The sequence below is a fragment of the Rhipicephalus sanguineus genome, chromosome 4 (genome assembly GCF_013339695.2).
Source record: "Rhipicephalus sanguineus isolate Rsan-2018 chromosome 4, BIME_Rsan_1.4, whole genome shotgun sequence".
NCBI classification, from domain to species: Eukaryota; Metazoa; Arthropoda; class Arachnida; order Ixodida; family Ixodidae; genus Rhipicephalus; species Rhipicephalus sanguineus.
Window position 1 is genome coordinate 89,978,503 of NC_051179.1, and position 26,263 is coordinate 90,004,765.

The following is a 26,263-nucleotide window of genomic DNA, read 5'->3' on the forward strand; positions in this document are numbered from 1 at the left end:
GGCAAACCCTTATACTCTTGTCCACAAATATCAAGAAGGGAACACGGAACAGACGGAGGACAAACACCAATTAAGATCGTGCAGTAAACGCCAAGCGCATGCGGCAAGCCACACAAGACGCATCTCAAATGAGACATTTTAAAGGCGCATACTCTGAATTCAAAACGGACTTTCTGGACAAATTTTGGGGATTTAGTTGCAGGGTGTGCGATCGGCTATGTCGAAAATCTGTATCACCTTGGTACCGTGTGCTTAGCAGCTTTGCCAGTCGTCCAGCTTCGCAAACTGGAAGAACTGATCAGTTGTTATTTTTCCCTCTCCTGATATTTTTTTTTCTTTCCTGCGTGCTCCACTAATAGGGCAGATCCGCGTGGACTACCAGTGAAATAAAGAAGAAACAGAATTCTGCCACGCAATATTACATGTGCTAACGAGACTCCTCGAACTCTATAACGCGTTTACTTAAGCGAAGCTTGTATTGCCTTACTCTTGTCGGCGTCGACGTTATGTGTGTTCCCGAAAAACTCATAGCCCGTATGTGCCTCAGTACTCACAGGCTAGTAGCGGGGCAATTGAATGGTGTGAGTAATGGGTGCGCAGTGGGGTGAGTAGGGAGACTAAAAAAAAAGTCACAGTTTCGCCGCAAGGGCGAAGCAATGAATGCGATAGCAAGAAATTAATGCTATACGAAGTGAGGCTCGCCAATGGATACTCTCAGTTTGAACAGCGCTCCTATTGCAAAGGCGGCCGAAGCAGCGAAGGAAACTAGCGTGCTTCAAGTGTAGAGCTGTGACACTTGATAGTTCGCGCTCATCTTCTGTTTGGTCGTTTAGCCGCGTCCCTTGAGCTCGAGTGACTTTCGTACGCTCCGTAACATCAGCGCGGACATCACGGTGAAAGCTTGAAACATTCCTCTTCCCCTCACCACGAGAAAACCGCGCGAGCAAACAGCGGAAGGGCAAGGTTCTCCCTGCGCAAATATAAGAAGCGAGCGAGCTCGCCGACGACTTTCAAGTGCGCCCGTCGGGCTCCCAGCGCCATGTCGCTGGTAATGAAGAAACGCTTATTATCACCTGCCGTCTCTGAGTCCGTCCAGCGGTAAAGGGTGTGTATATTGCCGCGAGCCTTATATTTCATGAGTTGAAGCTTCACCCACAAAGACTGTGGGCAACGCGCTGTGCAGGCCTCGCCGTGATGTGTAGGAAGCTTCGCGATTGTTTTGGAACAATCCGTTAAGATTGCGCGCCGCACGAGAATGTTCCAGCTTTGTCGAGAGATAACGCCGCGAACAGCGATATCGCTGGAAAGTTCGATAGCGCCTGTATAAAAGCCGACGCGCTTGACTGCTTGTCAGTTGATCGACGGTCGACGATCTGTTCGCCGCTATCAGCGTATTGCTGTAGTTTGACTTTCAGTTTCCCGGCCACAAGTTCGGCCAAATAAACAGTTTCATCTCGGACGTGCTGACTGCTGTCTTCGTCGACGTCACGACCACGTGACATCTGGTGGAGGTGCGTCCCCGTCCATGCACCGAACACCCCCCTCCAACCGTGAGCCAAGCCCACACCGTCAAGGGGACTCCGGTGCCACCGCTGACCAGCGATCCAGCCGCAGACAGCAAGGTCTCCCACCAGAATACGGACTCCTACCGGACAAGCCAAAAGCCACGGCAACGAAGACAACAGGGACGATGACTGACGCAGTGCCCCCTACGGCGATCGTGATGCAGCCACCCAGGGAGCCGCCGACGTTCCGTGGTTCGCCATGTGAAGACCCCGAGACTTGGCTCGAGACCTTCGAAAGGGTCTCAACATTTAATAACTGGAACTGCGAGGACAAGCTGCGCCACGTATACTTCTACCTTGAAGACGCCGCGAGGACGTGGTTCGAGAACCGAGAATCCGCCCTACAAACATGGGATCTCTTTCGGACGACGTTCCTTAGCACGTTCACGAGCGTGGTCCGCAAGGAACGGGCCGCGGCTATGCTGGAGACCCGTGTGCAGCTGCCCAAGGAAAATATTGCCATCTACACGGAAGAGATGAATCGCCTGTTTCGACACGCCGACCCAAGTATGCCCGAAGAGAAGAAAGCGAGGTTCCTCATGCGGGGTGTCGAACTGGAACTCTTCGCTGGATTGATAAGGAACCCGCCGAAGATGGTCGCTGAATTTGCATCGGAGGCTTCCACGATAGAGAAAACGCTTGAGATGCATGCGAACGCGGCAACACAACCGCAGCTTCTCGGCTTCAAGCTACGCCGACGTTCAAGCCCTAGGACCCGCCGACCTGCGTGAGACCATTCGAGCAATCGTGCAAGAGGAGTTGCGAAAACTTCTACCTTCGTCGCAACCTCAAGTAGAGTCCATCGCCGACGTCGTGCGCCAGGAGATCCAGCATTCACTCGGCGCGCCTCAGCTAGCAGAGCCGCAGCCGCAAGCTATTAGCTATGCTGCTGCAGCCCGCCGTTATGCTCCTCCTCCACGCCCCCGTCAAGACGCCACATCGCCGCAGTACCGTCGCCAGACGCCGCCGCAGCCACCGACGCCCTCTCGGCCAGCGCAACACCCCGAGGAAGACCGATGTCTGGCGTGCCCCCGACAACCGCCCGCTCTGCTACCACTGCCGAGAGGCCGGCCACACGTACCGCCGCTGCCAGTACCGACAGATGGGACTACGCGGATTCGCCGTCAACGCGCCGCGCCCGCAGCCAGGCGAACGGCCGCGCGACATCGACGACTACCTCACCGGAACACAGTGGCAAGAACAACGACCTTCCCGCTCGCCGTCGCCCGGCCGCTACATGTCACCGCACCGCCGGCCGTACACTGGCCCAAACCGCCCGTACAAAAATATATGTAGATAGTCTATAGATTGTTTAAAAATGGGTTTAGACAATCTATAGACTGTCTAAATACATTTTTGTAAGGGCGGGGCCGGTCGCCTAGCCCGTATCCGGAAAACTAAGGGCAGCAACCGATGGAGGTGCGGTTGCTGTACCACGAACTACCGAAGATCCTCCGCCGCCGACGACGACGCCGCGACGAAACCTTCAGAACACGACGCGAACCAGACAGACCCCTGACGACGAAATCTCGCGGACTGAAGAAAACCCGACGACGCAAAATGGAAGCAGCGGAACACACCGACGCAGCCGTGACCCCACGCCACGACCTAACTGCAACGTGAGACGACGAACTAGCGACCTTGACGTTCTTATCGACGGCCACAGCGTCACAGCTCTTGTCGACACCGGAGCCGACTATTCTGTCTTCAGTGGACCTTTCGCCACCAAGCTGAAGAAAGTAAAGACCGCTTGGAGTGGACCCGAAATCCGGACAGCTGGAGGCCACCTGATAACGCCGATTGGTGTCTGCACGGCGAGAGTCACCATCAATACCGGACTTATCCTGCAAGCTTTGTAATCCTACAAAATTGCTATAGGGATGTGACACTTGGAATGGACTTCCTAAGCGACCACGGCGCCGTCATCGACCTGAGGTCTGAATCGATAACGCTAACCTCAGGCAAAGCGCTCCCGCCCCACGCGACGCCAGGGAACCATGCATTGAACGTGATAGAAGAGCAGGTGACCGTTCCGCCGCGCTCCAGCGTCATTATTTCCGTCGGCACCGAAAAACCTGCGAACCTTGAAGGCGTCATCGAGGGCGATCAGCAACTACTCTTGAACCGTCAAATTTGCGTCGCAAGAGGTATAGCCGAACTGCGTGACGGTAAAGCAAAGGTAATGCTGACAAATTTCAGCCACGAATATAGGCACCTGAACATTGGTACGACGGTCGCCTACATCGACGAATGTGTTGCCGCCAGCGATGCTTTCGCCCTCTTCGATGCTGCCGAACCTGCTTCAACGAATCGAGGCCCCGAACCAGATTTCGACGTCAACCGGAGCCTTCCGAAGGTCAAGCAAGACCAGCTGAAAACCCTGCCCCTGCAATACAAGGATTGCTTATCGTCGTCATCACGAATTCGACAAAGTCCGGTGGCGAAACACCGAATTATAACGGAGGAAAGTGCGAGGCCCCTCCGTCAGAGCCCCTACAGAGTTTCGACTCGAGAGCGCGACGCGATAAAGAAACAAGTCGACGAGATGCTACGCGACAACATCATCCAGCCGTCCAAAAGTCCCTGGGCACCCCCCGTGGTGCTAGTGAAGAAGAAGGGTTAGGACTCTACGTTTTTGCGTCGATTATCGACGCCTGAACAAAGTGACGAAGAAGGACGTGTACCCCCTCCCACGGATAGACGACACCCTGGATCGACTACACAACGCGACGTACTTTTCGTCGATGGACCTCAAGACCGGCTATTGGCAGATCGAAGTAGACGAAAGAGACCGAGAAAAGACCGCTTTTATAACACCCGACGGCCTCTTTGAGTTCAAGGTCATGCCTTTTGGTCTTTGCTCGGCACCTGCGACGTTCCAGCGCGTCATGGACACCGTGCTGGTCGGATTGAAGTGGCAGACGTGCCTTGTGTATTTGGACGACGTCGTCGTGTTTTCCTCGACCTTCGACGAGCATCTCCGGCGGCTTGAGACAGTACTTCATGCAATCAAGGCCTCTGGACTGACCCTGAAGCCAGAAAAGTGCCGATTCGCGTACAACGAGCTCTTGTTTCTGGGTCATGTGATCAGCAAGTCTGGAGTGTGCCCAGACCCGCGGAAAACGGCTGCCATCGCCGACTTCGCGCCTCCCACCGACAAGAAGGCCGTGCGCCGATTTCTCGGCTTATGCGCCTATTACAGACGCTTCGTCAAAAACTTTTCACGCATCGCCGAACCACTGACGCTTCTTACGAAGACTAACGTGGAATTCAGGTGGGAAACGGAGCAAGTGCAAGCATTTGAGGAACTTAAACGACGCCTGCAGACGCCACCCATACTTGCACATTTCGACGATTGCGCCGATACGGAAATACACACCGACGCAAGCAGCGTAGGACTCGGTGCCGTCCTTGTGCAAAAGACTGACGGGCTTGAAAGGGTAATCAGTTATGCTAGCCGGTCGCTATCCAAGGCAGAAACCAACTATTCCACAACAGAAAGGGAATGCCTTGCCATCATCTGGGCTACGTCAAAATTTCGCCCCTACCTCTATGGCAGGCCCTTCAAAGTTGTCAGTGACCATCACGCCTAATGTTGGCTAGCTAACTTAAAGGACCCTTCAGGTCGTCTCGCACCAGGCACGTAGCCAGGATTTTTTTTTCGGGGGGGGCCCAAGGCCTAATTGTTCGAAAGGAAGTCTTTCCATGGCAAAAACAAAAAAAAAGTTGCCTGGGAATATAGAAGGCTTGAAAAATTTCAAGGGGGGGGGGCCGGGCTCCCCGGGCCCCCCCCCTTGCCTACGTGCCTGTCTCGCACGATGGAGTCTGAGGCTTCAAGAATTCGACATTACCATCGTGTACAAGTCCGGACGAAAACATTCTGACGCCGACTGCCTCTCTCGTGCCCCCGTCGACACGCCGCCGCAAGACGACGACGATGACTGCTTCCTCGTAACTATAAGTGCCGACGACTTCGCCGAAAGGCAACGAGCCGACGCGGAACTGGGGGGCCTTATGGAGTACCTGGAGTCCAAGACCGCCGTTGTTCCGAAGGTATTCAAGCGAGGACTGCCGTCGTTTTTCTTACGGAACGGCGTTCTCCTGAAAAAAGTCACAGTTTCGCCGCAAGGGCGAAGCAATGAATGCGATAGCAAGGAACTAATGCTATACGAAGTGAGGCTCGCCAATGGATACTCTCAGTTTGAACAGCGCTTCCGTTGCAAAGGCGGCCGAAGCAGCGAAGGAAACTAGCGTGCTTCAAGTGTCGAGCTGTGACACTTGATAGTTCGCGCTCATCTTCTGTTTGTTCGTTTGGCGGCGTCCCTGAGCTCGAGTGACATTCGTACGCGCCGTAACATGAGCGCGGACATCACGGTGAAAGCGTGAAACATTCCTGTACCCCTCGCCACGAGAAAACCGCGCGAGCAGACAACGGAAGGGCAAGCTTCTCCCATGCGCAAATGTAAGAAGAAGCGAGCGAGCTCACCGACGACGACTTTTAAATGCGCCCGTCGGGCTCCTAGCGCCACCTCGCTGGTAATGAAGAAACGCTTATTATCGCCTGCTGTCTCCGAGTCCGTCCAGCGCTAAATGGTGTGTATATAACGCTCGCCGTTAGCTACGTGGAGGATCTGCGTTTCGTGGCGTAGTGGATAGCGCCGCTCGCTGCGGAGCAAGTGGTCCCTGGTTCGATTCCGCGCTTCGGAAGCATTTTTCTGAGTTATTTTTCTTTGGGGCCTTTATGTATATATACATACTTATACATATACGGTGCATGACGGCGGCGACGGCGACGGCAAAATCCAGCCGAGACTGTCCATATAATTGCTATCGCAATAAAAGAACTTCTCGCCACTGCGAATGGACTACCTTCTTGTCGTGCCCTCATCATTGCGACCAGAAGTCCTCCAGGCCCTACACGACGACCCGACGGCTGGACACCTCGGTGTTTCCCGGACGCTCGCCAGAATACAGGAAAATACTACTGGCCACGCCTTGCTGCCGACGTCGCCCACTACGTCAAGACTTGCCGAGATTGCCAGCGACGGAAGACACCGCCGACTAAGCCAGCGGGACTTCTGCAGCCAATCGAACCACCGCACCGGCCGTTCCAGCAAATCGGGATGGACCTACTGGGGCCGTTCCCGACGTCGACTTCCGGCAACAAGTGGGTCGTCGTAGCGACTGACTATCTCACCCGCTACGCCGAGACAAAGGCCTTGCCCAAAGGCAGTGCCGCCGAGGTAGCCAAGTTCTTCGTGGAGAACATCGTCTTGCGTCATGGCGCCCCAGAGGTCCTTATCACAGACACAGGCCTTTACTGCGGACCTAACTCAGGCGATCTTGAAGTACAGCGAGACGAGCCACCGCCGCACCACCGCCTACCACCCGCAGACCAATGGCCTCACCGAGCGTCTAAATAAGACCATCGCCGACATGCTCGGCATGTACGTCGACGTTGAGCACAAGACGTGGGACGCCGTCCTTCCGTACGTGACCTTCGCTTACAACACGGCCGTCCAAGAAACGACGCAGATGACGCCGTACAAGTTGGTCTACGGAAGGAGCCCGGCGACGACGCTCGACGCCATGCTACCCAACGTCACCGACGAAGAAAATGTCGACGCCGCCGCTTACTTACAACGTGCCGAAGAAGCTCTACAGCTGGCCCGCCTGCGCATCAAGACCCAGCAGCACACCGACAGCCGTCGCTACAATCTTCGACGACGCTTCGTCGAGTACCAGCCCGGCGACCGTGTCTGAGTCTGGACGCCAATACGACGACGCGGACTGAGCGAGAAGCTTCTTCGACGATACTTCGGACCGTACAGGGTACTTCGACGTCTCGGCGCACTCGACTACGAGGTTGTCCCCGACGGCATCACGAACTCTCAGAGGCGCCGAGCTCGACCCGAGGTCGTGCATGTGGTGCGCCTTAAACCGTACTATGCTCGTTAGCGCACCTGAGGACTCTAATGTTTGCTTTCTTTATTAGTTTTCTTTAGTATTGCATGTATTCATGTTCTGTTTTTAAGCATCGGGACGATGCTTTTTCAGAGGGGGGCATTGCCGCGAGCCTTATATTTCATGAGTTGAAGCTTCACCCACAAAGACTGTGGGCAACGCGCTGTGCAGGCCTCGCCGTGATGTGTAGGAAGTTTCGCGATTGTTTTGGAACAATTCGTTAAGATTGCGCGCCGCACGAGAATGTTCCAGCTTTGTCGAGAGATAACGCCGCCAACAGCGATATCTCTGGAAAGTTCGATAGCGCCTGTATAAAAGCCGACGCGCTTGACTGCTTGTCAGTTGATCGACGGTCGACGATCTGTTCCCCGCTATCAGCGTATTGCTGTAGTTTGACTTTCAGTTTCCCGGCCACAAGTTCGGCCAAATAAACAGTTTCATCTCGGACGTGCTGACTGCTGTCTTCGTCGACGTCACGACCACGTGACAATATAACTCTCACCGTTAGCTACGTGGAGGATCTGCGTTTCGTGGCGTAGTGGTTAGCGCCACTCGCTGCGGAGCAAGAGGTCCCTGGTTCGATTCCGCGCTTCGAAAGCAATTTTCTGAATTATATTTCTTCGGGGCTTTTATATATATATATATACATACTTATACATGTACGGTGCATGACGGCGGCGACGGCGACGTCAAAATCCAGCCGAGACTGTCCATATAATTGCTATCGCAATAAAATGGAGAAGGGGACACACTGGCGACAAACACCAAATCCAGTCTCGTTCAGAGGCTCGACAGTGGCAGAAATCGGGTTAGAAGGAATGGATGGGCCGAGCGCCGGCACCGGCGCTTGGCAGGTCCCCCTCCTTAGCCGCAGCTGGCGCGCAGAAGGAGGCAAAGGACTGACAAAAATTTGGAGGCACACAGGAACGAGGACAAGAAATGGCGGGACTGGTGCCACAGGAATGGAGGTGAAGGAAGAGGAGGATCACTCTGTTCGCACTGGGAGGCAAAGGGAGCAATGGCGTGTTCTCTCGCTCCACGCGCGCCGTTTTTTGCCAATTCAAGTCCAGATATGAGATGGAAAAAACAGTAGATCATGCACGCACACGCCAAGCTTCGCTTGCTCTTTTTTTACCGATTGGGGAAGGGCTCCTCGTTTTTCTTTCTTTCTTTCTTTTTTTTTGCAAAACCATTTGAAACATACTGAGCGTGAAAAGAGCACGCCAAGACGGGACAACGAAGAGCACACATAAACAGCGCTGACTTACAAGTGAATTTATTATCGTATTGGCATGTTGTTTCCACTCTTAGTATGTACCAACTAGCCCGCCTACAATCAATGTTGTACTTCAAGCACTAGCGTGGCTCTACGGTGAAACACCTTCTTACCACGCTGAAAGTCTGTGCTCGCTTCCGACTCGGCCCCTTGATTTTTAATATTGACATCCTTCGTGATTTGCATCCTTCGTGACACGGGTCACGTTGGGAAACAGGTTCCCGCTGCGAAATGCTTTCGGGACTCCCCCGTGGACGGTCGCCCTCCTTTCCTCTGAAAACGCTCGTTTTTCTCTAACGTGTGATTTCGGAGCCGGAATACTAGATGCACGGCATGACACACACATTGTCGATCTCGCTTTCCAGAGGATGACGTCACCACGGCTAGCTCGCTGGTCACCGTCCAGCCCAACTTGATGCGTACGATGCTGGCACTGCTGTCCAAGCGAGCTCTGTGCCTGTCACGAAGCTGCGTCGCACTGGCACTCGCGTGGGTCGCGCCTTTCACCATCTTCTGGGTGATGTTGATCTTCGAGAAGTCCGCCTTGCATGGAGTCGCACCGTTGCTCACCGATCGCATCCTCGTGCCCATAACGCTGGACAGCGTGGATAATGAGGAAACGAATGCTCTCGAGGTGAGTGGCAGATCAATGGCCGTGGCGGGTAATAAAAGTGTCCTTGAACAAGTTTTGTTGCCAGTTCTGTAATCCCAAGTTCATTTGGGCACCTCTATTCGCGCATTCAATTTCGATATAACCTAATTTCACCACCATACGCAGAAAATAATAATAATAGAACGGCACGTACAAGCTACACATAAGTGCGGCTTGACGTAATCGAAGCGCCTTTTTGAATTCATTTTGGTAGCGGCAGGTACAGAACTCTCATCAAATGATCACCACACTAACGAGATAGCATTTGCTTCACACCGGCTACTAAACCACTTCGCTTCGTACTTTCATGTAATCACGGATGAAATGTGCGCTGTCACTTCTTATACCTCTGAACCTGCAAAATGCGTTGCAGGTAAGTTTGAAATATTCTTTGTTGTAAGCACGCCTTGACGCCGTACGCACGCCTCGTGCAGGCTTTCGTGCAATTCGGTCGTGACCAGGCGATACCGGCTGCCGCGTATCGTGCCCTCGCCGAGCAGCAAGGCGCCACGGCCACCACTTTCGTCGATGCCCCGGAGCGGCTGTTGTTCCTGGCCAGCCAGAATTTCATTGCCTACAGTCAGAAGCTGGTCGTCGGGGCAGTCTTCGACGAGAATGGCACGTGCGTGCGATGTCACTCATTCCGTGTGTTCGGAAGCTCTTGAGACGTCTCTTGTGTAACCTTTAGAATTCTTGGAAAGTCCGCGAAAACGCTAAAAGGTCCTTCGACCGCTAACCACGCTGCTGCGCTCTGTAGAGGGCGCAAATGCACATGCTGGACGCATTAGCCCCATAGAAATTGCAATAGTAAGTTTCACATGGAACTATTTTGTTAGTAAGTCAAAAGAAGTGCGAAATATTGCATTCCAGCTGGCATAAGAACGAGGTATACACTTCTTCGAACTTTATACTTCTTAGACCTAGTTACAGCGAAAGCTGTTATGAGATCATTTCACCGGCCGTTTTTGGCGCCGTAGTTGTCCGCCGCCGCCGCCGCCGGTGTCCGTAACTAGTATCGCTCGAAATAAGAAAAAAAATTCCACGATGGAACGAGGTTCGAACCTGGGCCCTCTGCGTGGGAGCCCAGTATTCAACCTCTGAGCCATGCCGGTGCTTGAAACTGCTTTGCAAAAGGTCCTATACAGGCTTCATGTCGGGAAGGAACCACATTAGCATATGGAGTATAGCGTGGTAGAAGAGTAAAATAAGCACCAAGCGTCGCACAACGCGAATTCTGTAACCAGGCGTCACACAATGCGAATTGCGCAACGAGTAGGTTGTTGAATGCTTCCAACCCATTACAAAGGGCTCTGCACTAATTCTTCATCGTCATCAGGCACAGCATCAACAAAGTACGCATAATGCCTTACATGCGTTTAGCAGGTACCAACGCTCTCCGTAGAATGACGAAAAATGGCACAGTGCCTGCTGCCCTACTTCTCAAAAATTACAATGATTTATAGCGTAGTGGTGTCCTCGTAAGTGCACTTGTAATGGTTGCCAAGGAAGCCCATAAGCGCATGATCCACTTCCTTGGGGTCTCAGTAAAGTTCTTCCCCCCCCCCCCCCCGTCTCTCTCCCACGTCAACGTATGTTAAGGTACGTGCACACTGGCGGGAAGCATGCCGCGGCGGCGTCCCGCCCGTCGGCGCCTCCGCGCGGCAAGCAGCAACACGCTGTCCACATTGCCGGCGCGAGAATCACGAGACAAGAACGGGCATGTCGAGGAGCGCGCACCCGCCGGCCAGAGCCATATATGCCGCCTGCTTGCTGCCGGCTCGCGATTTCTCCCAGGAAGACGGAGAGGAGTTGCGCGGGTGTGGAGAACAATGTCTGGTTGCTATGACGACAGCCCGTGTGAGAAGGAAGAGGAGGTAAAGCAGGCGCTGATTGGTGGTTTGCTTGCGCGGCAGCCGGCGGTAGCGGCGAAAATAGATCCGCGAGCGATCGAGTCGGCGGGAGAAAGATTTTGACGCTCCACGGGAGAAAGAGAGAAAAGCGGCATCCAGCGAGCGGTGAGCGGCGGGCGGGAGTGCCGCGCCGCCAGTGTGTTCGTACCCTTAGGGCCCGCTCACGCTAGCGGCAAGCCCGCCGCAACGGCGCGGTGCCGCAGAACGTCCGCCGTCGCCGCACGCGCGAGAGCTGTCTTACTTGCACGGCAAGCTTCGCCGGCGAGACTCCGAAAAACATGGCCGCACTGCTGAAAGCGGTTGTCGTCCACCTCGAATCTATCAAGTGGCCGCCGTGCGCTCTGTAGCGTGTAAGCTCCGGACTGATGCTTCCATTTGCTTTAGATTCACGTCCTTAAGCTTCGACAGCAAAGTATTCGTGCCGATTCGGCCCTGTTGTTGAGAGCCGTGCTCAAATAATCGATGCTGTAGGCTTAGCGAGTCGAGAAGGGCGTTTCCGAATGCTCGGAGGACATAGATTACGCGTTTGTTAGTTGTTTCTGATTCTCCATAGCTGGCGCCACTTGACCTGTCGCCAGCTTGGGGACACTTTATTTGATCGTACGCGACGCTTTTTTTAATGCGGGACAGACGAAAACGCTTTATCGACTGCTGAAACCATGCCTGGAAAACGACACGGACGAAATACGCACTTCTAGCGTGAAAAGCGCAGAAAAAAAAAGCAAGCAGCTCGAAGCGTCCCGCGGCAGACGCAGACGACAAGGAAAGCCAAAAGCAGACGACGCGGCGCGCCGTAGTCATGGCAACCGCTCCTCCGTCGCTGATTGGCCACGTCGCTCTGCGGCAGACGGAGGACGGCGAGAAAATGGGTCTCGGACCTATTCTGCGGACGGCAAAGAACGGCAGACGTGCGCGAACGAAATCGCTTGCGCACGGCAGCCTGAGAACGTCAAACGGCAAACGGCGAGCTGCCGTGCCGCTAGCGTGAGCGGGCCCTACACAGCATGACGGGAGAGGGAAATAGCGACCGGGCGTCACCCAATGCAAATTACATAACTGGTGGGCCGTTTAAAGATTCCAACCCATTACAAAGGGCTGAGCCATAATTCTTCATCGTCATCAGTCGTCGCGTCAACAAAGTGCACTTAATGCCTTACAGACGTGTAGCTGGTGCCTCGCTTCTCCGCAGAATGACTAATAATGGCTTAGTAGGTGCTTCCCAACTTCACAAAAATTGTGATTTATGGAGCAGTGGGTACCTTTCTAGTGTACTTGTATTGTAGCCCCAAGAGAGCTTAACGGGCTCTAGAAACGCCGCTCTTCCAGCTTTCGCTCTCACTGTGCTGCGGGTTCCGCGCAGGCCTGGCGTTTTTTTTTTCTTGTGGCCGTCTTTCCATGCCTTGTTTCCTTCCACCATAACTTCCATGCGTTCCGAAATACTTCATTTGTAGAAAGTTTATAAAGCGTAAGCTTAATAACGGGTATAGAGTTAAGAAGGCCCATAATGCATTAATAATTGCCAACCTGAGAAGGTGCAACTATTTGTTGTACAGTAGGAAGCATCTCTTAGTGCCACATGCGTAAAGCGCGAATCAAGCATTTCCGATCTGGTGACTTTTGCTGCTGAGTAAATCAACTTCATACATCGAAATCGCTCGCGGGTACACTTTAACAACAATAACCAAATTGTAGGCTGAGCCTCGGTAGAACTTTTTTTGTTTACTCATATAAAAAGATTCAGCCAGTTCAACGCCGTGAAACCCGTCAGACACGGAAGATTTAATTGTGATGATGATGACTTTTGGTATAAAAAGGTCATCAGCACCATCATTTTGTTTTATTTATTCCTTTTTTCACTCCCCCGTCTGGTCGCGTGACCTGCGTGACAACTATTACTACTACTACAACGACGGCAACGGAGCAGGGTAGACTAAGCCGTGCTGTAAAAACATATCTTCCTCTACGTTACGTAGAAAAGAATTTGCCCTATTGGCCATTGAAGCTGTTTCTGTTATAGTATGCTTGAGAGCGATTTCGTTGGATAACATTGATTTCTCCACGAACAGAAATTACCAGATCGTAAATCTATTATTCGTTGCCCGCTACTTTACTACTGCGGTAGTTTTATCTGACAGCGCTGATTAAGGAGAATCATATTGTAATGAGTAAGGTGCGGACCGTCACTTTGATTCATGTACGGTGCGGTGAAGGAAGGAGCCGTGCACGATAAGGCTGGTATACAAGCAACATATATTATCAAGCAGAAGCAACTTTTGAAGACAATACACGCATAAGAGATATCCCCAAATACACTTCAAACGAAAATGTCAATACGCGTGGAATGTCCTAGAGTGATGCGCTCACATTCGTTGACATCCTGCTCACGTCCCGGGTAAACGTCTGCAGCACAGCAGGCCGACGGTCGACCGTCTCAGCATATAGACGAGACGTAGCGGCGCGGCTAGGTGAGCAGCAGGGTGAGTGGTGGTGGACCACGCGTTCAGGCAGGCAGACCGGAACCAGCAAGCGCAGGAAAGAAGCAGGCAGGAACCGGCCAGGTACCGGGCAGGACACGGACACCTTGGTCTCCAGCGCCCGCAGGAGCGCGACCCGTCAGGAGGCTGCCCAGCGGTTGTCCCGGGTAGCCCTCGCGAACGTGGCCTCTCGAACGCTGTGCCTCCGTGGCCACTCCCGCCAGCTCTCTCCTTCTTCTTCCTTTTTTTTTTTTTCGCCGCCACCACCACGCGCCCCATTTTTGTCCGCAACGTGGCGCATTCCTCGCTGCTGTCCTCGTCTTCTTCACTATTTCACCACACATATGAATTACTGAAGAAAGCAAAAAGCTTCTCGACGGAACAATTTACATTATTGTTGGTATTCGGTAATTCTCCTTCGATTAAATCTGCAGCATTGAGGACCTACACGACTTGATTATTCCTCTAAATGGGCTCTGCGTTGTCTGACTTCGGCATATCGCGCACCTCCACAGTTGCGTATCACAGACAGCACACCCCCGTAATACTAGCGAGTTTTAGTATAGCGGGAAACGCTTACGTTAGCGTTAGCGTGCGTCTCAACGCTAACGCTAAAACGGAACGCGCTGCGTGTCAACTGGTGGTCTTTTAGTACAGCGGAAGGCATTCCCGCTAACGCTAACGCAAGCACATACGGCGCCATCTAGACATAAAAACACTAAATGCACTGTAGAATCCACAAAAGCGCCACCAAGTCGAGCTGATCCAAAGTCACCACTGTTGCGTCTCCATGTCGCGTTTGCAGAAGTGTTGAGTTCTGACACATTGGTTTCTGTCGACATGCCGCGTTCGAGAATTCTTCAAGACCCGTATTACCTGGCCTTTTTAAGCTGGGACGCATCACGCGTCACATTCATGCACTGCCGCGAAAGGCATGAAGGGAAACGACGCCTGACATGTATCTGCTTGACTTGTGGCCGTATCTTGGAAAGAGGCGACTAAAGACAGCGTCGCCATCTCTGCGCTGCTACAGAAAACATGAGCGAACCTTGCAAGCAAATCTTGCTAAGCCTTCTGCAGCGCAAATGCACTTTGTATCTCAAAAACGGAGCTATTTTATCAGCGGTACACGGTTGGCGAAGCCTCATTACTCAAATCTAAATCAAACACGAACATTATTAGGGAATGAATAAGCTTAATAATGCAGGACGACGGCTACAAAGATTCGAAGTGGACGGCTCTCGCTTCAACAGGCACCGCCATCTTGCCCTACGTACGGGATCTCTTGCGTGCGTTAGCGTTGAACGCTATATTCCAGAAATAGCGTTCGGACGTAAGAGCTCGGGCTACGTTTACGTTCTGCTCATGCGCAGTTAGGAGCACGCAACGCTAACGCTAACGCTAAATCCTTGCGTTTGCTGTTATCCGCTATACTAAAACTCGCTACTTTTGTAGCGTGGAGGCCTGGTTCAATCCGTACCTGCGCGGTGGCAAGGCCATCGCAATGAGCATGGTGCACACGGCCCTACTGCGGAACCTGACCGAGGGCGGCAAAGTGACGCCGGGATTAGAGCCCGCCGCACTCATCTCCTCGTCGGAGACTGTGGTCGAAGGTTAGTGCATGCCGAATCTTATAGTCACATGGCCTACAAATTTATTCTCTCGGAGTCAGCGTTGTAAAAAATCGGACAAACGTGAAAACACTGATAACGAAAAGTTCGCGTGGTCGTTGTGAGTGGTAGCCCAGGTCGTCAAGGCGTCAGGTGTAGTAAATGTGATTACGCATTATTTATATTGTATATGTCGTGTCCATTTCATGGTCTTTAACTAACAAGTTAAGAGCTTGATACATGACAAAAGCTTCTGTATGGACAAAACGAGGTAACATCTGTCACACTCCAGCGAAAATTATTCTTTCGCGTTGTAGCCGCCGCAGTGGCCACGGTTACGGTGCTTGGCTGCTGTCCCGAATGACGCGGTTTCGATCCCGGCCGAGGCGGTCGCATTTCGATGGAGGCGAAATGCTCGAGGCCCGTGTACGTGCACGGTTTCAGTGCTTGTTAAAGAACCCCAGATGGTCGAAATTATCCAGAGCCCTCCATTACAACGCTTCTCATGGCCTGAGTGACATTGGGACGTTATCGCCATGAACACACCAACAAGCCAACCGGCTCGCGTAGATGGTTTTTCATGCCTCACTAGCGCTACCGGAGAACACAAAGAACAAATACAAAGACATAACACGACCACGAAGTATATAGTAACAGATGCTGGTGCTCCTTGAAATTTTCTAGACGTCATTTACCTGTTATTCGCATTCGCTTACGGGCTTTCCAAACATTTCTGCACTGGAGCCTTGCCCCCCTGAGTTTGACCCCTCCCGACATCAACATTGCTCTCGCAGGCACCTTGGCGAGCTTCGAACGCGTGGTGTCGGCGATGTCCTCCACCAGCGCAATCACGATGGCTGCGCGCGCCCTGTTTCTGCCTCTGGTCGCGGGTGTCCTGGTGGCGGCGTTCTCTCTATTCCCGACGGCAGAGCGCGCGAGCCGCGCCAAGGACATCCAGATGATGACCGGTATGTCTGGGTGCACATATTGGACGTCCAACTACCTGTTCGACCTGCAGACGTACATCACCGTGTGGGCGCTCATGGGAGTGCTTCACTCCTTCTATTACGCGGTCACCATGGAGACGTCCGGTGAGTATATACAGACATTAAAATGTAGCTGGGCTCCGAAGCTCGAGCAGCAGCTGCGAACTTCGATCAAAAGGGCGTGGTCAGGAGCGCTGGCGCACGCGCCATCTCGTCAGACATCGGTAGACGGCTCGCATATACTTGTACGTGATGTGCCCGCGTTGAGACGACAGACAGCACGAAAACCGCTTCGCCCCCTGGAGCGGCCGTATTTCCTTACGCCTATGTTTTGTGGAGTTACGTGACATTGGGTCCAAAAGAGTTAGCTGATCGTCTTACTTCGTACAACATTCCAATTTGCCGCTATTGCATTCATTGCTTCGCCTTTGCGGCGAAACTGATTCTTTATTGCGATGACATTATGTGCCACAAAAATCAAAATATCCCGCGTCCGTCCGGTGAGTAACTTTACCACCCGATGCCAACAAAACGTGCGTGATCAAGTGATGACGTCGTGGGACGCTGTCACGTGATATGGGCGTCGAAATAGTACGGACGTCGATATAGTCGTCACACCGTGACCCGTCATGCTATCGCATTCAAAGCAATTAAGGAGACTTGAGTATCTCTAACTTTTCTCGCGGGTGTTCTTGAACTTTGAAGATGTTTTTGCAGAGCCAACTATCCCGACTCGCCGTACTGAGGAGTTATGGTTAGAGCGATCGCAATAAACTCTTGTTGATTTTGATTATCTAAGCAAATATTACTTAACCCTTATTCATTCGCCTAAGACGGCTCGAAGGCGAACGTCGTCTATGATCGTTCCCCGCGCCCTTCTGAAAGCTTTCTGCATATAACGTGGCTTTGCACTGCCTCCCGGATCGTAGGCATTGCAAGCTTCTTGCACCTCACCTGGTTTTGCACCGCCTCCGTGATCAGCCCAACTTTGACCATGCGATGGTGTCGTGCGACATCATGCGGCGTCACGGTATGGGACGTTATAGTGACTTCATTATGACGTCACGATGACGTCCCATATTTTGGTGATCTCTGCGTCATGACGACGTCATTGGTGACGTCATCACGTGATTGTTGTTCATCACTGGTGTTGACGCCGATGCCGTGAGATGCCGACGATCAATTTTCGCGCTTGATGAAGTATCTGAGGCTCTCGATCGCCTTAATAAAAGGTCGCACGGTCCATTATACATTCGCCTAAGACGACTGGAAGGCTAAAGCCATCTTCTACTTTTTGATATTTTTCTTCTGAGTAGATTGTACTTATCCTTCCCCCATCCCTTCCCTTCCCCCTGGAAGCTTTCAGCCCCTCACGCGGCTTTTCAGTTCCTCCGGAATCGGCTCACCTTTGACAAAGTGGCGACGTCACTTTGTGTCGTTATGTTATGTCATGTGACATCATCTGTGAACGGGGGACTTTTTGCAATAGTCTTATTGATGCGGACCGTCACATTTCGCGTTTGATGCGCTATCTGTTCTTGTCACAGCGGCGCTGCTACTGGCCGTCCTGGCGTTCTCTATTGTCGGCCTGGCCAGTGCTTACACGGTGTCGCTCTTCGCCAAGACGCAGCCTGGGGCATTTTCTTTTATTGCGCTGACTTTTACGATTATAGGTGAGCTTTACCATTAAAGGATTACATTCTCTTGCTTGATGAAAATTATTATTTTTTCGTTACCTCCATATGAAACCCAAAAGAAGCTCCTTTTAGCAATAATTTTAGGATTAACAAGAAGTGCATAAGAAAGACATCGGGTCACACCTCAGCAATCCTCGTGGTAAGTTTGTTGTTTTCGTGCTTCAGAATCCATAGCGCACTAAATGAACACGAGATAAGATAAAGAGAGGACAAGCGCTTGTGTGGCGCTTCTCCTGATTATCTTATCTCGTGTTCATTTAGCGCGCTATGGTTTCTGAGATGTACGATGAACTACCAATGCGCCCAAGCTTCCTCCCTTCGGATTTGTTGTTATCGTCAAGCTAACGCAGTGTCCATTGTTTTAAGCATAACCGGAGAGAAGCTGGGCTTAAACTGGCTGCTCTGTGTGGCAACTAAGCTTTAACGAGTTAAATAGCTGCTCCATTACAATATGGGGAGCGTTGGACGTTATCCGAAAAAGTGTTAAAATATGTGTTCTTCGCTCGTATCCTTAATTTCCTGCGCTTCTTTTTTCATTAATGTTCTGAACGTTTCTACGTAAGCCGAAAATTAAACAAACCATGGTGAATAAAGCAATTATAGTCCATAACAAATAGTACGTGCTCCGCATCTGTCTTGTATTATTCTAGTGGAGCAACCAAGAGTTTGTAAATACTGGCGCACAGTGGAAGAGTAGGCATTGAGCTCTATGGCTTATGGTTAATGGATGCGTACATCTGTCGCCACGCCGAAACCAAACAACCACTGTTGAATCGTTACTCTGGGAGAAACTTTATATTACATTTATACAAGTAAACTTATGCAGAGCTTGGGTGCTAAGTATGGATATCCTAGTAATTATATTGCTTCGCTACAGATACACTTGTTCTTTTGTCGATCTATCTCCATTACACAACACGCTTTAAACGTTGCGTCACAATCCATTCACTGGCTCCCTGACCACGGCATCTGTTCTAGGAATACACTCTTAAATTTGACCTGAACCGTTAGCCGTTTATGCACCGACTGTAGAAGTCCATCAGCTAATCTCTACAGACATCGAACACTGCTTCTATAATGGACATTTAAAAACACAGCAATTAAACTCCCTGTTTTGTTATTGTATTTTCTGTTATTTACCTAATGCGTGCACCTCTGCAGCTAACAAATGGACTTGAGTTACGAAACATCAATTTGTCCCCGTCGAAGAGCTCGGAAACAAAGTATACCCCTCATAAAATTCACACGGTCCCTCGTGCCTTCACTTAACACGACTCAAAGGCGAAAGTAATCTTCTTTCTCATCTCGGTCGATCGTACCAATCAGCCCCGAAAGCTTTCGGCAGGCATTGGTCTGGAACTGCCTCCGGATCGCAGGCATTGCAAGCTTTCTGCAATTGACGGGGTTTCGCAGTGCCTCGCGAATAGGCCCACCTTTGACCTAATGGCGATGTCATGTGATGTCATGATGATGTCACAAATTTTGGTAATATTTGACGTCATGATGACGGCATACGGCGACGTTATCACATGATCACTCGTTTGGACGCCGACGCCGCACACGCTGACGGTCAATTCGTGAGTTTGATGAGGCATCTACGGCTTTCGCCTTAATATGTTTCCAGGCACCTCCATAACGCGGCTGTCAAACCTTGAAGCAAGAATGTTGCAGCTATGCTGTATAGGCTGGCACGCTTTTTCACTCGGCAGGCACAGCGCTCACGTGGAACCAGATGATCCTTACCGCGGAGCGACGCTACCACGGCGAAGACCTGGTCAAGCAGGGTGGGTACGAGTACGCGATGGCACTGGTGCCGGCGTTCGCGTTTCCGCGTGCGCTGACCAAGACGCTGGAGTTGGACCGCGAGAACCAGGACTGCCTGAACAGGCGCCACACGCTAATCGCCGGCCACAGCCTGCTCTGGCACTTGTGCAGCCGTGACCCCACGTACCGCTTGTTGGGAGCGGGCATCTACTACTGCTGCCAGAGTGAGTCTTTACGGATTGCATGTGATCAAGCTCATTTCGATTGCGGCAAAATGCTAGAGCCCCCGTTTACTGCGCGTTTTCAGAGCACATTAACGAACCCCAGTTAGTCGAAATGTCCGGAGTCTTGCTCTACAGCGACTGTCATAATCGTATCGTGGTTTTTGGACGTAAAAGACCGAGAATTATTATTATTTCATTCCTTGTTTGTCCAGACAGGAGCGGAATAAAACGGCTTGGTTGCCAACAGTATGCGTGTAACAATTCAAGGTAACGTCGAAAGGGTAGAAGGTGAGGTATTTCGCTGAGTCATAGTCGTCAAATGTAAGCGCTACCTGACATCGATAACTTCACGGAGGTAAGAATGGTTAGAATTTACTGGAAGAAAGGCCTAAGTCTAACTGCTTTTCGTTGTGTAGCTACCATATCGGATGGATTCAAGAGCCTTTGAAAGGCTGGAGTGCGTGAATGTTGTCATTAAGATATGACTCTATTTTCTGTCTCTCAGGGAATGAACTTAGACTGATAAAGAGCACTGAATTGAACGCGTTAGCTGACTTCTGTAGCTTTACGTCCTCTGATGAAATGTTGAAAATGTTCGTCTCCTCCCTGTTCCGGATACAAAGTGGAGCTGACCAACAGCACGGACTGGGAGCCCCTGAGCCCGTTCGGCTTCCACAGCAGCGGCATCCTGGCCGAGCTTATCATCATGGTGACAGAGGGCGTGATACTGTTTGTGCTCCTCGACCGACTGGACTCGGGTCAATTCCTCTGGATGCCGGGACCACCCGCTCCAGCTGGACAAGGCGCAGAGGCCACCGCTGCCGACGACGAAGTGCGCCAAGAGAGGAAGCTGGTCGACGCGGAGGTCGCCAAAAGAAAGTTCGCAGACGTCGCCATGGCCGCCAGGGGTCTGGGGAAGAAGTGAGCGAATCCACTCGGGGCTTTGCTAAGAGAGCAAAAAAAACTGTCCTCCGTATTCGAAGCGGTCTTCCATACAAAGTGATGATCACACAAATTTTATCGATCTAAAGAGAAAAATCTTTGAATGATTGGTTGGAGCCAGGGCCCCACTGGGCTCAGCCGACCGCTTGACCTGGTATATAAACGACTTTTGGTCATCCAACAGACAATTAGATGAAGTAAAGCATGGGGGGACATCAGTTGTTGTCTTTAGCTGTAGTGTAGTAATTACGACGGAAAGGGCATCGGGCGCTTAAGGCTGTGGGTTCGGATCCCACCGGCGGATAGGATGTTTTTTGTGGTGCACTTTATTTCATTGCGATCTGCTTCATAACGACTACACTACAGGTAAAAACAACAATTATTGTTCCTAACGCTTTCCTTGGCTTAATTGTCAGTTGGATACATTTAGTTGCCTCTAAAAAGAAACCACCCCCTCGAAAAAAATTCCCCTTCTTTGCTTTTGTCCTTCCAGGTCTGATCTGGCTAGCTGTGCCTCCCTTTTTCCCATTGGTGATACCTATCTGGTTTCGTTAAAGAGGTGTGATGTACAGTCTCACGTTACATGTTTTAGTGTTGGTATTCCACCACACCACGGGCAGTCAACCCTATAGCGCGTGGCAAACTTGGCGTTTAGCATTATTCACTCCACCGAGGTGAGCATAGAGCTGATACTTGGCAAAATGAAGTTGCTACGCTTCTTGGGGAATTCCTTTGGGGTGCCATTGAAACGCAACGGCCACTTCTTATAGAGCTTCAACGGGACCACAGATATTTTCCAAGTCGAGGCTGTGTTTGGAGGGGAGGAGCAGTCACGCGTTGTACAGCTTGCTTTTGCCTGATTTTTTTGTCTGGTTGGCTGACTTATCGGTTCGTTTAACGTCCGAAAGGACTCGGAGGCTGCCAGAGAATACTCACGGAAGGGGTAACATCCCACTAGCTCGTCTTCTTTATCGTCACTAAGAAGCCCAGCAAAGTTGTGGTGCTGCAGATATCTTGGAGATACTCTTGCTCTTCAGAATATTTATTTTGTTGCTTTAATGCACTAGACATTGACCGCAGAGTCATTTTTTCACTCTTATGCAGTGTCATGACGCCCAATGAGCGCCATTTAGGTAATCACCACTAATGTCCATATTTGCATAAGTGTTTCTCCCGAACCTTATTTATCATCCGCAGAAACTTCACGAAACTTACAGCTTTGCAAATATTTGGCGGTTGTTTTGATTATACTGACGGTTATTTTCTTGTGTAACCGCAGCCAAGTGACCACATAGAAGTAACCACCAATAATGTTTCTGTAAGTAGTTACTTCTCCAAATATAATATTGCGTAGCGCCACCACCCTCCTCTTACGCGGGCCAATCAATGACGTCTAAAAGAAACGTCACTGAGGTCTTCATATCGGTCACATTGTCGGATTTGCATTGCGAGCATGCGGTTACTCTGCGTCAACAAGTAATTTCAACATCTTTAACAGGACAGCTCTTGTCTGTATACATGTCCATGGTGTCCGGGCTTGGGGTGTGCGAATATTTGAAAATTTCGAATAACGAATCGAAAAGCGTTCGATTCGATTCTGTCCTCGAATTGAATAGCTCATATTCGAAGTACCGAATGTTTTTCGAATACTTTTCGAATAATCAGCACTGACGGACAAACTCCAAAGGAACAACACGTTCGAAGAGCAAAGGATCATTTTTTTCTTGTTTTTACTAGTTAATTACCAAGATGCGAGCAGTTCAAGTTTTTTACAGGACTATTGAAGCTTTAATCGTCACCAGGTGAAGGAATTCTTGCTTTAAACTCCACTGTTGCCGAAGGAAAAAAGGGGAAATTTAGGGGCTCGTTTTTTCTTTGTCAGACACAATATTTTCATTAATACAGTGTTGACGAAAGGAATGTGTCCTCAGTCCACTGTCATTATCATGAAATATTATCATGAAATATATGAAATATCATTTAGCTTTTAGGTCTAAGTGTTATCCAAAAGCTGGTGGCAAAGTACCACCTAGAATACTGAAGTAACTGCTGTATTCATCCTACAGCTAAAAAATACCGCCAAGGCTACACTAGTGCTGTATACAAGCTTACTTCAGTTTACATAATTATGGTATCTTATGCCAGTTAAATGTAACGGTAATGTTACTTTGTTAAAATTCGTGAATATTTGTTTGAAATAAAAAGTAGAATTCCAGGCCTTTCTTCAAAATGGTTGCCGTATTATTCGAAGTCTATTTGATTGGCATTCGTATTCGACTGGGTATGATCACTATTTGATACGCGTATTCGATTCGGTTATAACTTTCACTATTCGCACACCCCAAGTCCTGCCAGCCTCGCGGAATTTCGCGAAGTCAAACTACGTCCGGTACCGATCGACCGAAAATAGCGAACCTGGTTCGATCTTATAATTAACGCGGGCTGTGTGGCTCGCCATCGCCAACGTAGTTGATTTTCATGGTTCTTAGTGGTGTGCAATGGCGCAGTCAGCGACGTCGTAAGTTCCCTACTCGAATGTCATATATTAGTGCTCGGCCACGCCGGAAGCGGTTGCTGCAGATAAAAACGCGTCACGGTTGCCGGGTTCAGGGCACCACCTTACAGGTATATGGTATAACCCTGGCAGACCATTGACACACGGGTGGCTTTGCGCGCAGGTATGGCACGACCGAAGTGGTGCGCAGCGTGTCGCTTGCTCTGCGCAACAGCGAGTGTTTCGGCCTGCTGGGTCTGAACGGCTCTGGGAAGACGACCACGCTGGAGATGCTGGCCGCTCTGTTACCACCCACTAGTGGAGACGCATACAGGAGCGACCTCTGCATGTCAGAAGATCCCAGAAAGGTATAGTACATACTGTGAGGTGGGGCGGTTCCAAGGGCGGTTCTAGTAAAGACAGAGATGGGCAGCATAGAATGGAGCACATTCGGTTCTCATTTAACACAGAAGTGTTTTATACCGGGGCCCACCAAGACATCACTGATGTATTTCCGTCACGGATATGACGTTAGTAAAATGCACACTAGCGGATGACAAAGGAAAAGCCAGAAGAAAAAGTTCCGTAATTGGGAATCGAACCCATGACCTCTCGGTCCGTGACAATTCGTGTTGGGCGTTTTACCCATTGCGCCACCAACGCACAGGTACGATGCTTCACAAACGTGCCTTACATTTCTAACCAATGATCTGCCGTTCCGCTTTTCACGGTGAATGTATATATGCCTAGGTTCTGGCGGATCGCGTCCGCGGACAAAAGTCGCGTAGAACAAAAATTTTCAGCGAACCGCTGAAGTCGACTAATCCAGCGCTGTTTTTTATTCGAAGAAACGGATATGACGTAAAAGTCAACATTAAGGTCTGCGATTTCGTTGACATTGCAGAATGGCGTGAACAAGTTTGTCTCAAAGACCTCGCATACCCCTTGCTTGCACTTTATAACACATGGTGGTTTCTACGCGCTCCGCGAGGCATCTCTCTAATCACGCCGCTCTGTCTTCCAAATGCATGTGCGAAGGTACCCTTCCTTGAGAAAAAAGCCAATGTTTATGAGGGAAAGGCAACTTCTCGGGGTCATTCCCGCTGCCCGATGTTCGATATATCAGGTGTTCTGGCTATTGTTCTTCGATGTAGCCGTAGATTTTCCTATGCGTTGACGTTAAAGTATTGCCGTGATCGAAAATAATTCGATATAAAGGGTACTTCAATTTACCAGAGTTTGACGTAGTCGGGTTCGACTGTATAAAAATTCACTAGTGCTGGGTCTGGCATAGTGAATATTGCGATAGTGAATTCACAGCTTCACATGCTTCCATCTTCACAGTAGCGGATGTGCTGTGAATTCTATTTTCCCTTTTTAAGGCAAACGCATTTGAAGTCCCATCGAACCCGAAAACTGGCCGTCGGTGGCGTTGGCGTCCCGCGGAGTCGGTGTCAACATGAGTGATGCAAGAAATCATCAACTGATGACGCCATCATATGACGTCGTCGTGACGTCACAGATCGCTAATTTGGCGACGTCACCATGGCATTACATAATGACGTCATCACGTACCATCGTCGCTTGCCCGACGGTGGGCCTGAGAGTGAGAACGTCCGCATAACTTATGTTCTCTTTCAGATCATCGTGTGCCAAGTCATTCATGTCTGTTCAGGTTGCACCTTTCACATTTCCCGAACGCGCACCGCATCCAGGCGTCTCGAGCGAGTGTCGTCATCATTTCGCGATCAATACTCAGTAAAAGGCTATTTCGGCGTCTTGAACCTCGTGGCGTCGTGTCAGAACGTCGGTTTTAGGACTGCGAGGATCTAAATTCGTTTCGTGCGTTACACGAACCGCTTATTTGTATCGCATCCTTCAGTTTACACCTCCGATTTCAATGGATAAACTAGCCGTGATTTCAGTTTAAAACGCTTAGATGTCAACGTCGGGCACGCTAGAGCCCGACGACCCTGGAGTAGCGCCAGCAAAATAGTGCTCAAAGTGCACCTCGAAGCGGCAAGTGCAGTTTCACGTTCTCAGCACTGAGACGGGTCAAGCACTCGCGATGACTGGAATGCCAGTCATCTCACGTAGACCCAGTTTGCTTTCGAGGAAACCTGCACATGTTAGCAGATTCGCAAAAGTACCGCAGCAGCCCAGTACCTTCCCAGGCAGTTATAGCCGGTTACAAACTAAGACAATAAATACAAGCTCCGCCCGCACAAATTAGGCGCATCCTGCAATTCATATGCGCAAGAGAGTCGTGCTAGAGGCTTTCTGTTCTAACCGTAAGTACTTTTCCACTGGTAATGTAATTGAGATTTATTGAGATTGAGATAGCATATTGAAATTTATAAGTTCGTCGTCCCTGCCTAAAACATTACGTTTCCCCGAGCAGTGATGCCGGGATACTTGTTGAAATTTGCCAGGAAGTTCGAATTTCCGACCCGCAGTCATAGCTGCAGCTGCAAGAACATGCGTCTGTATAAGAAACTCACGTGCCTGAAGTACGCGAAACGTGTTCGACGTCGCGGAAATAAGCAAACGCATTTGGATGAAATTCTCCCGGAGTGAAACAGCAGCGGCTGCGGGCAGAGCTTACATTTATTATTCTGTTGTAACCGAATATAGTTTTAAAGCCTGCGGATTAAGCACTAGCTGCTGACCACGTATACAAGTATATTTATCATTGAAACAATATT

The 26,263-nt window shown here is 50.6% G+C and overlaps 1 protein-coding gene across 1 annotated transcript in view; it reads left to right on the forward strand.

Moving 5' to 3' along the window:
- Positions 1 to 26,263, forward strand: part of LOC119391386 (ATP-binding cassette sub-family A member 17) — a 41,798-nt gene that overhangs the window by 10,507 nt on the left and 5,028 nt on the right. The window contains exons 8-14 of the mRNA XM_049415269.1: positions 9,171 to 9,439; positions 9,892 to 10,079; positions 15,297 to 15,454; positions 16,246 to 16,542; positions 17,985 to 18,110; positions 20,746 to 21,043; positions 23,743 to 23,926. Coding sequence (XP_049271226.1) covers positions 9,171 to 9,439; positions 9,892 to 10,079; positions 15,297 to 15,454; positions 16,246 to 16,542; positions 17,985 to 18,110; positions 20,746 to 21,043; positions 23,743 to 23,926 — 1,520 coding nt within the window. The remainder of the gene's footprint in view (positions 1 to 9,170; positions 9,440 to 9,891; positions 10,080 to 15,296; positions 15,455 to 16,245; positions 16,543 to 17,984; positions 18,111 to 20,745; positions 21,044 to 23,742; positions 23,927 to 26,263) is intronic.